General features: G+C 33.7%; 1 protein-coding gene across 8 annotated transcripts in view; it reads right to left on the bottom strand.

The window, feature by feature from the left end:
- The window catches only part of Oatp26F (Organic anion transporting polypeptide 26F), a 114573-nt gene that overhangs the window by 9219 nt on the left and 88094 nt on the right, over positions 1-17260 (bottom strand). For 6 of the 8 annotated variants that reach the window (XM_076505694.1, XM_076505695.1, XM_076505693.1 and 3 more), the window contains 4 exons: positions 8300-8399; positions 6964-7085; positions 774-944; positions 192-281 (listed from right to left, as the gene is read on the bottom strand). In XM_076505694.1, the coding sequence (XP_076361809.1) occupies positions 192-281; positions 774-944; positions 6964-7085; positions 8300-8399 (483 nt within the window). The remainder of the gene's footprint in view (positions 1-191; positions 282-773; positions 945-6963; positions 7086-8299; positions 8400-17260) is intronic. The other 2 variants (XM_076505701.1, XM_076505700.1) reach the window with 1 other exon arrangement.

Genomic DNA, 17260 nt, shown 5'->3' with positions numbered 1-17260 from the left:
AATTTACCAAACGTTAAATGACAGTTTACGTGACAGGAAGTGAAAAACGTTACGAACCTTAAAATGTTAATATTCCAGTGTTGCATTGTATGCACGCTTTGATAACTCAGAACTACCTTACGGTCATTGCACTACATCGTGTCTGTGCATTCGAGTCATTACAGGATTTAAGTCGGTCTGTGCGTACTCACCTACAAGTAAAGCAGCAGCACTCGCCGCCACGCTGAATTGTGATTCGATTACTTTTGGTAGAAACGTTGCTAGCCCAGACAGGATCATACCTGAGAAAACAAATGCACGTGTTGAGAATTTTCACCAATCGTTTTACAAGCACTTTTGTCGCGTACTAGTCTATATAGAAATTACACTCGCTCCTGTTACTTTTAGCTTGTTTCTTCACTGGTAGAGCTTAAAGCCTGATAGAAAAATTAGTGATAACCTATTCTTCTACCTCTCTCATAATGCTAACGTCACTAGAATTAAAGCTCAGTGTTAAACTAACATATAAGTTCATTTTCTACTCGATTATGGCAGGTCTATGATTTTGACTCCTCAAGGGATTGTTAATGAATTTAAACACATCATCTTAACTGCATCCTTCTGAAAGTGTTTAGGCATTTTACACCTGCACATTTTAGTTAACTACCAAAATAATTGTTTATAACTCGAACAGCTCTCACACTAAAAGTCAACAAACTGAAAAAAAATAAATTCAAAACTCATACATATTTCTTCATAATATAGCATAAATATACAGTTTCAAAAGCCCAAACCTTCACTAGCTCCTGCCAAACTGAGAAATACGAATGTCGGGTTGATGAGGAGAATCTTAAGGGACGCTGGAAGATCAGCGATACTGTTCCCGAATCCACTTTGCGACACTTCACTGTCCTTCAACTTCCCGTGCATTTCAGACACTTTGCGGGACTGAATGGTGTAGTAACCTGAATAAAATAAATTTGACATCTTTACTTTCTGCTATTGTCTTGCAAAAATTTAAGACCGCGTCTTAATAACATGCTTAGCTTATTTCAACAACGATAAAAAAACCTTTGGTGATTAAATATTATATTCTTTATACATATTTTTATGACTTGGCATGACCTAGTGGTTATGGCGCTCGAATTCCAATCTCCAGGCCTCGAAGTTCGAATCCCCATCATACCGAACATATTTTTAGCCGTAGGGAAGTAATAGATTGGCGGCCAATCCTATTATTTGTTGGTAAAAAAGTAGCTCAACAGTCGGTGGAGAGTGATGTTGACTAGCCTTCTTTCTAGTCTATCATTAAATTAGGGCGCTGATAATCCTTGTTTACATTTGCACAAAATTCAAACCAAATTATATACTTTACAATAGTGTGTGTATGTGTGTTTTCTTATAGCAAAGCCACATCGGGCTATCTGCTGGGTCTATCGAGGGGAATCGAACTCCTGATCTTAGCGTAGTAAATCCGTAGACTTACCGCTGTATCAGCAGGGGACATAACGTAAATAATTAAAAAAATGCACAACTGTAAAATTGACGTGCTATATATAACTTATAAAACATTTTTATATTCTGATCAAAAACACTTGAAATGTTAATTTTATAATAAAACACTAAATATTTGCGATGAAAATCTGAATAAATGGTACATGTATATTCAAATCTTATTAAGCGAAAGCAGACACGTTGTGAATATACTTTTACTTCAGAAGTATTGTGTGTGTGTGTGTGTGTGTGTGTGTGAGGTACAAAAATTTGTGTATCTGCCTGTTTGTCCGTTATCTTAACCACTCTAAGGTCACAGGACCGATCTCAACTACACTTTGTGAGAAGATAGTTTGGAACAAGGATCACGTTCAGGGAGAATTCAGAGCTCTCCAACATATTATTGCTGTTACTAAACACACTGTCTAGTCATGGATTTAGCATCAAATTGACGAAATTCTTCAGAAGGGTATAGAGCCCTTTTAGCAAGGATATAGACTAGGAAGAGCTTATGTTGAAAAATAAATTATAGTTAAATCAGTTCTTAGCATGAGTTAACGTTAACTGCATCCACAAATATCGTCATATCCTTACATAACTAAAAATTATAAAAATTCTAAATTTTCTATAACACAACATATGCACCTTATATATCTCAGAGTATGTGTTGATACTTTCTATGAAGAAATGCAATGAAAAAACAATCGCCACTACTATTCCAATTTTACATAAATGTAGGTGAAATTTCTACTCCGACAACCATTATGGGGCTGATATAGGGCTCAAGTTATACCCACTTCCTACTGTGGCCTTAAAACTTCAGCCCATAAGATACTTTTGCAGCAAATAAGCGTAAATTAATTAATAACATGAAACAAAGTGGCTGGACAATAAGAGCTGCGTGCTGAAAGCAAGTAGGAGAAAGCACCTCTACTGGCACACTATCTCTTCCTACAAAGTCACCCTGACCATTGCAGTGTGAATATCAAGTTTTCACTACATACATATCGAATTATCAGTATTCATTATTACCTCACGAAAAGTTTAAAACCATACCAAAAAGAAGTCCTAAATAGGTAGGAAATGCCTAACACGAGATCTTAGTAGCGAGTTGCACGGCCGTCATTGCGAATAACTTCAAAAATTCGCTTTGGCGTGGTCGATATAAGCGTTTGCAGAAGTCTCGCTGGAATGTTATTCCAAGAGGTGAAGATGGCTTCACGAAGATCATGCACTGTTTGGAATTGACGTCCATTTCTACAGACTTCCCTTGCCACCCACCCCTTGGGGTTCAGTTTGGGCGAACACGCTGGATGGTCCAAAAGAATCACGTTATTCGCCATTAAAAAGTCCTTTGGCCTGCGGTCATTGTGGATTGCAGTGTTGTCCTGTTGAAAGATCCAGTCATTTCCACACAAGCGAGGGCCTTCAGTCAATAAGGATGCTCTTTCCAACATGCCAATATAGCTAGCTGCTGTTTGACGCCCCTGTATGACCTGAAGCTCCATTGTTCTATGGAAGGAAACGTACCTCATATCATGATGGAACTTTCTCCATTGTGTCGTGTGTAAAATGTCTCCGGTGGGATATCCTTATCGTGCCAGTAACGTTGGAAGCCATCTGGACCATCCATGTTAAATTTTTTCTCATCAGAAAACAAAACCTTCGTCCACTTTTCTACGCCCCATGTTTGGTGCTTCTCAGGAAAGTTTATTCGAGCTGTTTCGTGGTGTGGAAGGAGGCGTGGCCTTCGAAGGCGTTTACGGTTTTTAAAGTATTTCCCTAGTAGATGCAGTTTTATTGTTCTTGAGCTGCATTCTTCGTCCGTAAGGGCCTTAATCTGGTTCGACAATCGGCTCTTACTGGACAACCCGTCGAATCCTCCTACTAAACGCCGGCGAAATTTTCTTGGGCCGACCACTTGAAATTCTCGTTCCGTATTCCTCAGGGTCTTTTAAGAAATTTGCAACAGCAGTTTTACTACGCCCAATCTCATCAGCGATGGCACGTTGAGAGAGACCTTGCTTTTGCAGCTCGGAAATTCTGCCACTTCAAACTCTGTCAACATTTTAGCCTTTGCCATGTTTTTACCCAAAGTAACACAGGAGATGCCAGTGGGAGAAGTTGACAACGCTAATGCTTGAACTCAAATGACTAAATTTCGTTACGTGTTTACCGACTAAAGCTTCGTTTCAGTATGGTCTTAAACTTTTGACCAGCTAGTATTTAGGCTAATTTCATAGTGTTCACATTTTCCCTATTAAATGCTAAAAATGTTTTTTATTTTTATTTTCCTTTTTCTAATTTTCATCTTTCGACGCTCTACTCAAATAAGTGGTTAAGTCTAGCAATGAAAAATGCATATTTTTGCTTTATGTTCATTGGCCTCAAGAATTTGGCCAGCAGTGTATATGTATCAGTGTCTCGGTAGTTGTCTCTTCCTTACATTGAGCATAAACACTGGCAAGTTGAGAGATACAAAGATTCATTTACGAACTACACAGATTATCTATTTTGTTTATTTTCGCCAGTTTTTTATGGTTCTAGAACTTTTTCACGTGATAAACATATCTGCCCTACAGACAAAAGCTAGTTGTACTGTGAGCTTAAAATATCTACAAAAATTAGTTCGTGGCTTTACAGAAAGAAATATTCAAACAGTGAGAAAGCTAAACGATGTACATTAAGTAGTACAGTAAAGCTAAAGGTTATAACATTTTAAACAAAGTGGAAAATTAATAGAACAAAATTTTAAAAAAGCTTCGAAATTAGTAGAAGACAACTAGGATTAAGAGCATTCAAATCCTCAAAGTGATTTGATTTTAGGAAAGAGAACAGTCCGACCCAACCAATACCCATCGTAATGAAGTTGTGCATATCTATTGCTACCTTTATCAAGAAAATAAACAAGGATTTGAAGTTCGTGAAGACTCAAAAGCCAAAAGTTAACATACTTCCAATCGTTACAAAGAAATTAACTGCTGCCGTTTACAAAACAAATATAAACTGCAGAATAAACTGTAATCGCACTTGGTCCCATTCCACCCCATATCTATCAAGACTGCATGTATAGCTTCAACGGAATTTTGTGGTTTTGAGTTGTTTAACAATGCGCCTAGACATTGTTCATCTAAGAAATAAACCAACATGCGGAAAACTGCATAAGAAAAGCAGAGCAACAAAGGTATGACTGCTCTCAAAAAATTACGGTTAATTTATTGTTGAATTTTGCGCAAATCGAAACAAGAGATATTTCAACCACCCCCAATTTCGAAGTCTGATAGTGAAAAACGCCCACCGCCAACTCGTGGATCATTTGAATTCAATAGTGGAATATGATAGTCACTGTCTCAATGCACCCATTGTCCAAAAGTATGGTGTTTTATTTTAATTTTCGCAGTGAACCACGAAACCTGGATCTACAGTTTGACACGCTAATCCTGGGCCGAACTCGACCATGTTAAATATGACTAGATTGCTTGTATGTCAGTTACTTATTTGTCCTGAATCATTTCCATTTGGTACGGCTTAAATTTTTTTAAACAAATGTTTGTTTGTTTTTGAACTTCGCGCAAAGCTACACAAGGGCTTTCTGCGCTTGCCGTCCCTAATTTTGCAGTGTAAGACTAAATGGAAGGCAGCTAGTCATCACCACACACCGCCAACTCTTGGGCTACGAATAGTGGGATTGATCGTAACATTATAACGCCCCCACGGCTGAAAGAGCGAGCAATTATGGTGCGACGGGGATTCGAACCCGCGATCCTCGGATTACGAGTCGAACGCCTTAACCCACCTGGCCATGCCGCGCCTTTTTAACAAAAGAACTCGCGGTACAGCTGTTTGGCTACCACACTGCGTAAATTTTATAGCGATCTTAACCATGTGGTAGCATTTTTTTTTTTTTTTTTTTGCATATGCAATGACGATAGAAGTGACTTGACGAGACAGCAAAAATAATGAAAAAGTTAATTGTTTTAATATCTTGGAATAGATTATTTGTTTGTGGATGAAAAAATGTTGCCCATCCTACAATACCGGTTCAACCACCTTCGGTTCTCCCACTGACTATAGCAATACATAAAGAAGTAAAAATCTTCCAAATAAATTACTAATTTATCTTTATTGTGTAACTGTAATTTTAAAGGTCTGTTACTGTTCAGTAATGCGAAATTCTGCCAACAAACACACACACACACAAACCAACATAGAAATTCAGTTAAATTTTGCATAACACTTTTGTTGTTCCTTCTGTTATCTGCAGTTACTATTTATACTTGCATGGTCATCAGTGTACCTGAGAACACCACAAGTCGAAAGCTGGCAAGTATTGGAAACCAATGAAGAAAAAAAAGGACGATAATGTGGAATACAAAAGAAAATACTCTTGGCTCTAATGTGATGTTTATTACAATATAGGTTTAATTGTATTGTAATTAGTTCCTAAAAATTGCAACTAGTATCACAATATTGTAATACACTTATAATTGTTCGTTTATTGATTTTCGCGCAAAGCTTTAGATGGTTATACATGGTAGTTGTCTCTAATTTTGAAAGAGAAAGCACCATATCAATATTACTCTCCACAATCTCTTGTACTACTCTTTACAAACTCTTTGTTAAGTTATCTCGCTGTTAGTGGTTTCGATTCCATCCCAATGATTACAGGTTAAACGCCCTAGTCATCATATCATGTTAGGCCTATTTATAATTGCAGAGGCATTTTATGAAGTTTCCCGCAATAACATACAATTAGAAACCAGAAATGTAATGTAGATTTTAAGTCCAATACAAAATTTGGGCTTTGATTAATCTCTTTGTAATCTATACTCACTTTTCAATATACTTAATGCAGTGATAAATAGCTAAATTAGTAGGTAAAGAGGAGTTAGAAAACAAAAAGGATGCTCTCCTATTATAGCATTTTAAAGATTTTCATATTATATAAATTCATAAATACTTTAACACGTTACAAAAATTTCACTTGTTTGAAATAAAGAACAAAATACTAAAACATTTAATTTTTTACTTAAAAACAAATTTTAATCACTTAACAAAAAACAACAAGACATAATAAAAACAACTTTAAAAGTTATTATTACATTAGAATTGCATGTGTGAAACTCGGTAAAGTATTATTTCCTCAATATTCATTACCATAAATCTTTTGTATACTAGTTTTATGTCAACAGGCATATCATATTCTAAATGTGTGAACTGGCAAAATACTGTTAAATATTATAAAGCGTATACGTTTATTTAGCTCCACGAAATGGTTTAAACAAAACATAAAAAAAATGGCTGATGAGTTAGCAAATACAAAAGGATCTTTTGGCGATGACAGATTCAGACATCAGGTGAATGTATGATATATATAATACAACTTCACTTGTTATCACTTTAACAGGTATACGCCTGTTTCTGTTGAGTTTTTAAAATGTTAGCCACTAACAAGTGTTATGATGACCTTATGACCACAGATATCTTCACCTGGTAACAACTTGGGAAAAGCACTGATGGGGATGGCAACAAGAAAACCAACACCAGCGGCGAAAATAAATCCTAACCACCAAGCTCCCACCCACACACTACTGGCTGACGTTAATCCATGTCTGTAAGAAAACGTGAAATCCAGTTTTGTGATATACACATATACATATATTACAAAAAGCAAAATATTTTTCAAAGTGAATTTTATTTGCAGTACTTTTTGAATAAATGGCATTAATTGACGCTGTTTCTAAGAAAATATTTTTTTTTAAGTACTATTGCAAATATCAGTGAAAGTTTCTATCATAACCATTGAACGAGACGTAATCTTTAAGTCGTAACGTAAAACGGTCATTATAAAACAAACCTCACTCACTTTTATCTACATTATTAGCTTGTTTCATTAACATTTGGCCCCAGTATTGGAGCCTTCGACTTGTTTTACTGAGAGATTGTTAAATAACATTTAAACGCCCTCTCGTGTGCAACAGTAGTCATATAATAGTTTCAGATAACTTCCTAACACCTAGATTTAACTTGTAAAATAAACAAAAGGAATGAACAGCTTAAAATAAAGACCATATTTCATTAAATATTTTTCTTTAATCTATTTGATGTTAAATATGGTCAATAAAAGTAGAGAAAGTAGAAATTTTACCGAGATGTTCATGTTATACAAAAGAAAATGTATTACTAAGAAAAGCTCCTTGTTATTACGTTCAATAAGTACTTCACATGTATTATAATGGTGAACAATTAAGCATGTATGTCTTGTAATAAAAACTAATTCGTTTCTCATAAAAAATATATACAATTAACGTTTAGAAAATAACTTACGCTGTACTGAGTTCTTTATAATCAAAACTTTAACTTTATAGCACCTAAAACATAAGTCAGAGTAAAGAGACTCAAACGTTTTCAGATATTTTGAAGCTCTCAAGTTATACAATGACCTGAGTGGATTTAACTACTTTCTATGACGTTGAAAACTCCAAATAAAATTGATTAGTAGGTAATTAAAATAAACTGGCAGGTTGAGGCTGCAGAAGCTTAGTCTAAACATTTACTTGTGTGTACTCACTTAGAATTGGAGCAACTATGTCACCTAACGTAGCATGCACCCTTAACGCCCTCTCAACGAGTGCCACAGGATGATCGAGATTCGTATCTGAACCCCTATGTTTCCTTTGTGCGTTGAGCGCGTAAACAACAGAAGACAATACCACGACAAAATCACAATATTGGAAACGGTTAATTTGTTGAATATATTAATTACGATTTAATGCAAATAATCAATAAAATAATATATTTATAGTTAGAGAATATCATTACTCACTCAGCGGGATTTACTCCTATATCTGTATAAATTTCTAAAAACTGGCCACCCAGGATGTAACCAAGAGCTGGACCGATGATAGCCATGGTGTAATAGATGCCTGTAAAATGTGCAAGTTTACATTGGTAATGTATCTTTTACAATACAATTAATATAATATAATCATTTCAAGTCGGATATATTAAATGCATAAACAGTAGGTGTAATTTACTAACCAACATATGCACACATAATGGTTACGGTGAAACACGTATTAAGTACCGTTGTACTGGAGACTTATTCATCAGTTAGCATGAGAAAAACAAATCAGCAACAGAACTCGATATTAAGACTGTAGTTTATCCTAAATAGATGTGATAATCCATGGAGCCAGAGCTAATTTGTTGTCAACAGACAAGTATGAAGCCATTTAAAGATATATTTTCAAGAATGCTAAAGAATAAAATTACAACTATAAAATCAATGCAATAACAAAATACTGATTTTGCTAGATTTTTTGTGCCAACATACCTTCCTTAATGCTGTATTTGTTTTTAAGTATATTAATGCGAATCTATATTAAAATTGCACAGTATTCGTAAAAAGCAAGATTAATAAGGGTCAACATACAATCTATAGTTTTCAATACGAATCCACTGTAAGCTCCTTTTATGGTCTACCTTATGCCTTACCTTTAGGAGAAGAAAGACTTGTTTCTGTAAACTATATCTTATCTTCTAAAATAAAGCAAAGCTATGAAAGCAGTATTTAGAATGCGAAGTATTTCTTAAACCTTGCATTTGTTAGAATGTTTTACATACATATATACATCGCAAGTCTTCAATTCTTGAAGACATACTGCTTATAATACAATGTAGATACAACTTTAATAGGATATGGTTTACCAGTAAATCTGAAATAGAAAAGAATTAGGTTTGTGTTATTCCTGAACAGTTGTTCAGGCTGTCAGCCAACCCATTCTCTTCGTCAAATTCAAGAACCCAGTAATTTTTTTCAGCGAAATTTCAAATTATAGGTAACTGATACTTGATTCGATAGTTTAAAGGCAGTCGATACGTTGTAATAAGTATGTGTGAATGTAAAACATGTATATATGTACTACATGATTCAAAAGTTTCTATCGAAACTTGTACACTATCATACCCGAGTAAAATTAACTTATCAATAACAGTTCATTTATAATAGTAAAATAAACATATCTGAGCCTTGTATATTAGGTGGACTTAAAAGAAATATCATTAGTACCCAAGTTAAGAAACTGAATTTTTACTATACTTACTACAATGTTTAATTATCAGTGATATTTTTTTCTCTTCAAAAATAATTTCTGTTAACCTTATGACTCTGAATAACGATATATAGTTCTGCAATTAGTTTTGTTATAATATCCTATTCCATATGACGATAAATTTAAATACTATAGTATCCCAGGCCTTTCCTATCTCCCGTTTCCAATGTTTTTAATCATTATTCAAATTTATTAGTTATGTCCAGTTATTTCTCTAAAATATTGGAATGACAATCACCGAATTTCATGTCTTCTCCGTTAAGAGTTTTTGGTTAGTGTTTATATAATTATATGAATGTTAGATATAGAAGAATATTTCCGATTAAGTTTACTGCACGAGTAACGATTTAAATAGTTACATAGCACAAAGGTTACATTGTTATTTTTAGAAGCGATAGTTTATCGCAAGTTTACATAACTCTTTACGAATCGTACGTTGTGTTGTTCAACAGTTATGAAATGGCGATTGTTATATTATTGCGTCATATCACTAATATATTCTTGTCTTTTCTCGGTTATTTTGAGTATTATTACATCATAACTCTAGTAGTCTGTAGAACATTCTAGACCTCTGTGGGGGTATAAATACTCGTCGAAAATTTATTTCGAGTTCCTTGATGTGATTATGGTAAATCTATAAATTCACGACGCTACAAATAAGGTGTTCAATTTCTCAGTCCGAAAGATAGATCTCGGCTGCAAGATTGTGAGATTAGCTGTAAAAAAACGTATAGATGCGACTTTAAAAGTGAAATTATCTGAAATTGTTTTGTAATAACAGCGTAGAGAAGAATAATTTGTCTTGTCAAGTTGCATTCTAAAGTAATTGTGCCAGTCTGTATGGAAATAATGGAATTAAAAATACTGAAAGCTCGGGACACAACTGTGACAACCAACAGTGTAAAAAAAAACTTTATATACGTTTGACCGTTTTGATATAATGCTTAAAATAAGTAGAATTTACTGCCAACAAGCCTCGGACACCTACTGTAAAGAATCCAGCCTCATACAACAACACCTGCCAAAAAAATAGTCTTAAATAAACGCTTGAAATGAGCAAGGACATTTTTATTCTTTTTGTCAGATGTCTAATGTCTCGAATATAATATATTTCAAATAATGTTATCTTTAATTTTCCACTGAGGAAGCAGTATCAAAGCAATGCGTGAATGCGCACTAACATTTTTTTTTTTTTTTTTTATAGAGGGGTATTTTCGTGCTTTACATCTTATTAGATCATTAGGCTGCTTTGCAATGCAACCACAGTTGGTTATTTGAGCTTTAGGCCTACAAGTGCCAGGGTCATTAAGACCTGCAACCTGTTGAGAGACTCATCATTACTGAGGATATGCGCCGCTGGAATAATGAAGTGCTTGGCACTTTATTGGTTGCTGTGCGGCCGCGAAGCCTAGTGGGAGCACCGGTTACAAACTCGATTTGGAACCATTTCCAATGTTTAAAGCTTAATTTTCTAAATAAGGTACATGTCAAATATTTAAAGAAAGAATAAAAAAAAATACCCCAAAACTTACTAAAGAGTCGTGTTGTACTTACTGGCACCTTTTCTGAGAAAAAAATACCGTATTTTACGCCTTGTAAGACGCTACATCGTGGAAGACGCACCCTAATTTTGAAAAAAAAAAAAAACAATTCTAACGAAAAAATATTGTGACTCAAAAGCGACACCTTGATGAAGCCTTGACTTTTTCAGTCTACCGAGTAAATACAGTCAAATACGTCATATTATTCACAGTATATCGATAATATTAGTTAAACTGAATGTTTTATACTATTGAAAATACTTGTAATTGGTAAGTAATGAGATTACTTACTGAGAAGCCGTTTTGAGTAAACCCTTAGCTAACCTTTTGCCTTAACCTATAATTTTTGTCTTGGAAGACGCAGGATTTTTCAAGGTATTCTTAAAGAAAAAGTACATCTTACAAGGCGTAAAATACGGTATTTGAAACAGCTGTACATACTTCATACACTGTTACTAAAATAGTTCTTGACATTACCCTTTTAGAAGATACAACTTCATTTATAATAAGAAATTCTCCTTCCTCTGATGGTATTAACAGATTGAATATTGTCATCTTGTTAAAAAAACTGAAATGATAAAAAAAAAATTGTATTTTTCTCTACTTCGTGTATCATTCCAAAACGACCCACTCTGGTTCATTGTAATTCAAGTTATGTTGGACAAACAATGACAGTGGATGAATATGAAAGTGTGTGGTATGATATAGTATATTAACATGCTGAAAACGATGTAACTTCTCCCCATGGAATCCCAGTACTCTCAGATTAAAGCATTGTAACATTTTTATATAATCCATGACAAAATGAGGACGGTCAGTTCATATATCGGTATCATTCTACCATTCCTCAACCTTTAGTACGACAGTCATGTCCCAAATTAAGTTCTGTTCAAACTCGGATGTGTGATGTGACCCGTTCATTAAATTAATGGGTAAAATATATGTGCTGGCTTGTAGCCTTGAATTTAAAAATGTATCTCAGGACGGCCGGTATGGGTATTAATACTTTTACCAAAATAAAGCACACAACAACGTTTCGACCTTCTTAGGTCATCTTCAGGCTAGTCTAAACGTTGCTCTCTGCTTTATTTTGGTACAAGTTTTAATACCAGTACCAGCCGTCTTAAGATATATTTTTACTTCAAGTGGGTTTCTCGTCATTGCGATGGCTTGAATTTAGTTAATGTACTAAAATACGAAATTCACGACAGCTGTAATGATTCATTTTGTAACTTACTATAGTTTAACCCCCAAACTTGGTTCTGAAATTCTAATTTAGCAGGTCCATTAGCTTTCCAGTTCTTTAGAATATTAAAAACAACACCAGGTTTTTAGAGTAAAAAATCTTTAGCTTTATCACAGGACTACTTGGATGTGAAAACTTTTGTTATTAGTAGTAATTTTTTTTCGTTAGCACTATGCATGTGAAAGTTGTACAATATCAGATGATTGTTTTCCTCACCTCAACATCATCTCACGCACTGGGAAAGAATCAAATTATATGAAACACAACTCCTACATGAAAAATCGCAGTTGTTAAAAAATACATTACTGTCCCTTCCAATAAATGTGTATGATATTTTTCACAATTACAATATGGCAGTAGATAGAAGATTGCCACTAAATCACAATTCATGCCAACTAAAATACCGGATACAATTACGACGGATGGTAAGCTTGTCTTGGGTGAATAAAAAAAAATCATATACACAATTGCTTTTTCCAAGTCAAGTTTACAAAATGACGAACAGCAGGATGCGTTACAAAAATCAACTGTAAGTAACAGATGGAAATTATTCGTTGCCTTGGGCAGATCAAGGATTAACTAAGTAATGTTGATAAGATTTAAACAATTTATTATCATCATACGAAGGTCATTCCACAAGATGCTCCTCCACTGCAAGAACATTCACTGTTTTTATTTGTATAACGTCCATACACTTTTTTTTTTCTAATAGAAGTTACTTTCAGATATAAAGTGGATCTTTATGACAAAACTAGATCCCCAATCAAAACCTCGTAATGCAATTGTGAAGATTGATTTCTTTCAGCTTAAATATTCTCAAAACTTGGAACATGTTACACATTTTAAACTATGAAAAAGCAGCTACCTCTTAAAATGCCTACAGCTAGTAAACAGTAAAGAGATTAAGCAGTAATGCATACTTCATGAAGGTAAAAATTGCACTGAGCAAGCAGAAAATCATACTCTGATCTCAATTTGTCGACGAGAGTTCATAACAGATATTACAAGTACACACAGAGAGGTAAGTCACAGAAATCCATTTCTATTTACTTTTTATGGAGTTAAACTATTTGAATATAAAATATTTTTCGCGCAATAGCGTATACATTATTGAAGTCAGCAGCCACTTTAGAATCTAGTCGTTTGAGAACTATGTTTTATAGTTGAGATTTTTTAAAATAAATAATATAATAAAAATTTCCCAACACAAAAGCAAACTTAATAAATATTTGAAATTATCGCATTATTTATAGCAATAGTGTGTGTGCTGGTCGCTAAAATTTTGGACATAACTATACATAAAAACCTACTTGCTCCTAGCCATTCCTTAAACTACATTTCTGTGGCTCCCCGCTAGTACAGCGGTATGTCTAGGATTTATAACGCTAAAATCAGAGGTTCGATTCCTCTCGGTGAGCTAGGCAGATAGCTGTAACCAAACAGTGAGATGTAACGATCATTTTTAAAGCGCACTCCTAGCTCTCAAGATTTGAGTGTGAACCATGAATCCTCACTATACGCTAAACAACTCATAATTACGCATTCTAGATCTAATTTTCGAACTAAATTTTCGAAGCATGTTTATATCTTGACAGGGATCTAGAACGTTCCACACACTATGATATACTACGATGCAAAAAAACGCAATTAAAACTCCGAGAAAACCTGAGATGATTCTAGTAAAATTACGCAATAACACAAAACTCACGAATTCACAACTATTTTTGAAGTACGTAGAGTATAATTCGTAAACAATTACGTAAACAAAATTATGATAAACTGTATCTTCTAAAGATTTAAGTTAACACTCGTATTACATAAATTATCTAAATTACAATACTCGCACTAAACTTAGTCGTGCATAAACTCCCAAAATATGATAGCACAATTATGAATATAATTATTATTTATATGAAAAAATTTATATAATTTATATAAATTATATAAATATAATTTATATTTATGAATGTTATTTTTCAAAAATAACTGGAAATGAATCTGGCATTTCAGGTAATACCACCGTCTGGTAATACTATAGATGAGATAAAATTGGAAGACATTAAATATCTAGTATTTGTGTAATTCTAATAATATTTTAAACTATGACTGTTAAATAAGTTGTCTGCAGCGTAAACCAACAAATGCAAGTGATTTGGGAGCGAGAGTGGCACAGTGACTATGAATCTGTGAGTCAAGCATTTGCGTTCCGTTATGAACCAAATCCTCCAAAAAAAAAAAAATAAATAAAAAAAAAACAAGTTTTAAACTTTCGGGCGTGGATACATTATTTCAAGTGTGACAGTCAAATCCTTCTATTTGATCAAACAATAGTATCCTAATCTTAGTAGAGGATAGTGTTGATTGGTTTATCAGTTCAAAATTAGGGACGGCTAGCACAGTTTTTTCGTAGATATGAATGAAGGAATATTTGAAAATAAAATTATTTTTCATTGTATTCCAGTCGCTTATTTCTCTCTTTGTTCAACGATCTGCGGGATCTTTTAAATATACTTACAGTATCTGAACATACATAAAATACAATGTACTAAAAATTAAGGATGCAGCAATACATCAATTATTTGCTACGAACATTGCTAAACCTAGTTAAACCCCTTAATTATCATCACAATCGTGGTCTGCTTCACTTTAGTTTCTTGCAACGTGATACATCATGTACGATACAAGTCAAAGCTTAAACTTCACAAATGTTAAAACTTCAACCCTTGTATCACGGGTCATTGACTTCACTTTGTATAGTGTATTTGTTTTCCAAGAATATATTATCTTATGTAAATAACACGACTAGTTATTATGTACACACACACACACTCTCTCTCTCTCTCTCGCGCGCGCTTCATTAAATTGCTGTTACACTCGGTCACAGAAAAACTAAAATTACAGTTCCGAGAAGCAGAATTTTTGTGTGGAAGAGTTAATTACGCCGACAGTGATTAAATATATAAAAATATCACTACTCACGTTTAACCAACATAACAAAATAACAATTTAGCCTGATAAATGAATAATTATAGAAGATATACGCATATATATCTCAAGGGAAATTTTATACGAACTTAATTAAAACAATTGTTAGTATTTAGATAATAATCTTAATTAATGGAACGAGTATCTCACTCATTAATTCGTTATATATATATATATATATATATATATATATATATACACATAGTATCTGGGGCGGATGAATCCTTCAAATACTTGCAATAGAATGTTTCACTCGCGTATAATTTTATTTCTTCACCAAACTTGTATTATCTTTAAATTTGTATTCAGGAATCACTAATGACACCCGTTATGTTTACTGTGCAGAATATCTAATTTACAAAAAAAATTAATCACGTAAAGCAATCACGCAAAAACTTTGAAATCAGTAATTTGTTTAAAGTGTGCATAAAAATATGAAACAAAATAGGAAGTAAAGTTTGCAAAGAGTATTAGCATTTTTTGGCAATAAAAATTACGAGTAACCTATTGTAACCTAAACTTGCAGATGGTATTTTAAAAATGTTAGATAAATTAATAACTTGTCTATATTTATGCAAATTGCTTCAACATAAAAATTATTAGGGAGTTTATTTTATCATTACTGGATTCCGAAGTTAGTAATTGACACGATCATATAGAATTTGATACAGATAAGAATGTTATTTATCATTAAAACATGGAATAGGTAAATCAGAATTTTTTTTTATATCAAAATTAGTTCAAAGTTCATACTTCTTAGTGGGTCATAAATAAGTTTACGTATTTACAATGCTGAAATCCAGTGCTCAAACTTGCACTTATTATAAAGAGAATAATTGTTAAACAGATAGGGCATTGAACAGTGTATATTTCTGCTCTTACAACGCAAAAAGGACTTCATAGTTTTTGGTTTACTGGCTTGTTATGACTGTACAAACATTTAAATATTAATTGGGAATATTACGCTTAGCAACGAAGATACATGATCCCACAGTTTGTATTTTTAGCTTCCCTTAACAATTGACAACAATTTAAACACTTATATAGATTTAATTATTCATTATATTATTACTATAACATATAACACATTATATGACTGTACATAATATTAAAAGTTTAATATACAATATTTAATGAATGCCATAGCACATAAAGTAGCAAAGGCGAGATTATGGCGGAGAGAATCTCGCTTACAGTTCAAAAAGTAAAACGAACAGATATTAACTAAATGAAATTGAACTGAGTAATATAACTGGAGGGAAGAGAGCTTTCACCAAACCTCTTAAGTGTATAATAGTAATAGTAGAAGATTGTTTGTTTTAGAATTTCACGTAAAGCTACTCGAGGGCTATCTGCGCTAGCCGTCCTTAATTTCGCAGTATAAGACGAGAGAGAGAAGGCAGCTAGTCATCACAACCCACCGCCAACTCTTGGGCTACTCTTTTATCAACGAATAAGGTGATTGACTGTCACATTATAACGCCCCACGGCTGAAAGGGCGAGCATGTTAGGTACAATCGGGATTCGAACCCGCAACCCTCAGATATATATATATATATATATATATATATATATATATAGAGAGAGAGAGAGAGAGAGTAAAGATAGTGATAGAAAGAGAGAGAGAGGTAAAGATAGTGAGAAAAAGAGAGAGAGAGAGAGGTAAAGATAGTGAGAGAGAGAGAATAAATAAAGTTAAAGTGTGTGTATTTTCGGCTGGCTCCCTCCTTATGTTAGGTAATTTGAAATTATGAATGACATAACGCCGTCTGGATAGCGCACTGAAGACCGTACTGCAACGGGACTCCAGAATTAGACAGAGAGGGAGGGAAAACTGCGTTTAGAGCGGTGCGTGTAAATCAAGTAATCAAATCAATGTGTAATTTCATAATTTGCGTTCT

The sequence above is a fragment of the Tachypleus tridentatus genome, chromosome 6 (assembly GCF_004210375.1).
Source record: "Tachypleus tridentatus isolate NWPU-2018 chromosome 6, ASM421037v1, whole genome shotgun sequence".
Taxonomy (NCBI): domain Eukaryota; kingdom Metazoa; phylum Arthropoda; class Merostomata; order Xiphosura; family Limulidae; genus Tachypleus; species Tachypleus tridentatus.
The sequence above is the reverse complement of the archived record's forward strand: the minus strand, read 5'-3'. Positions and strand labels throughout refer to the sequence as shown.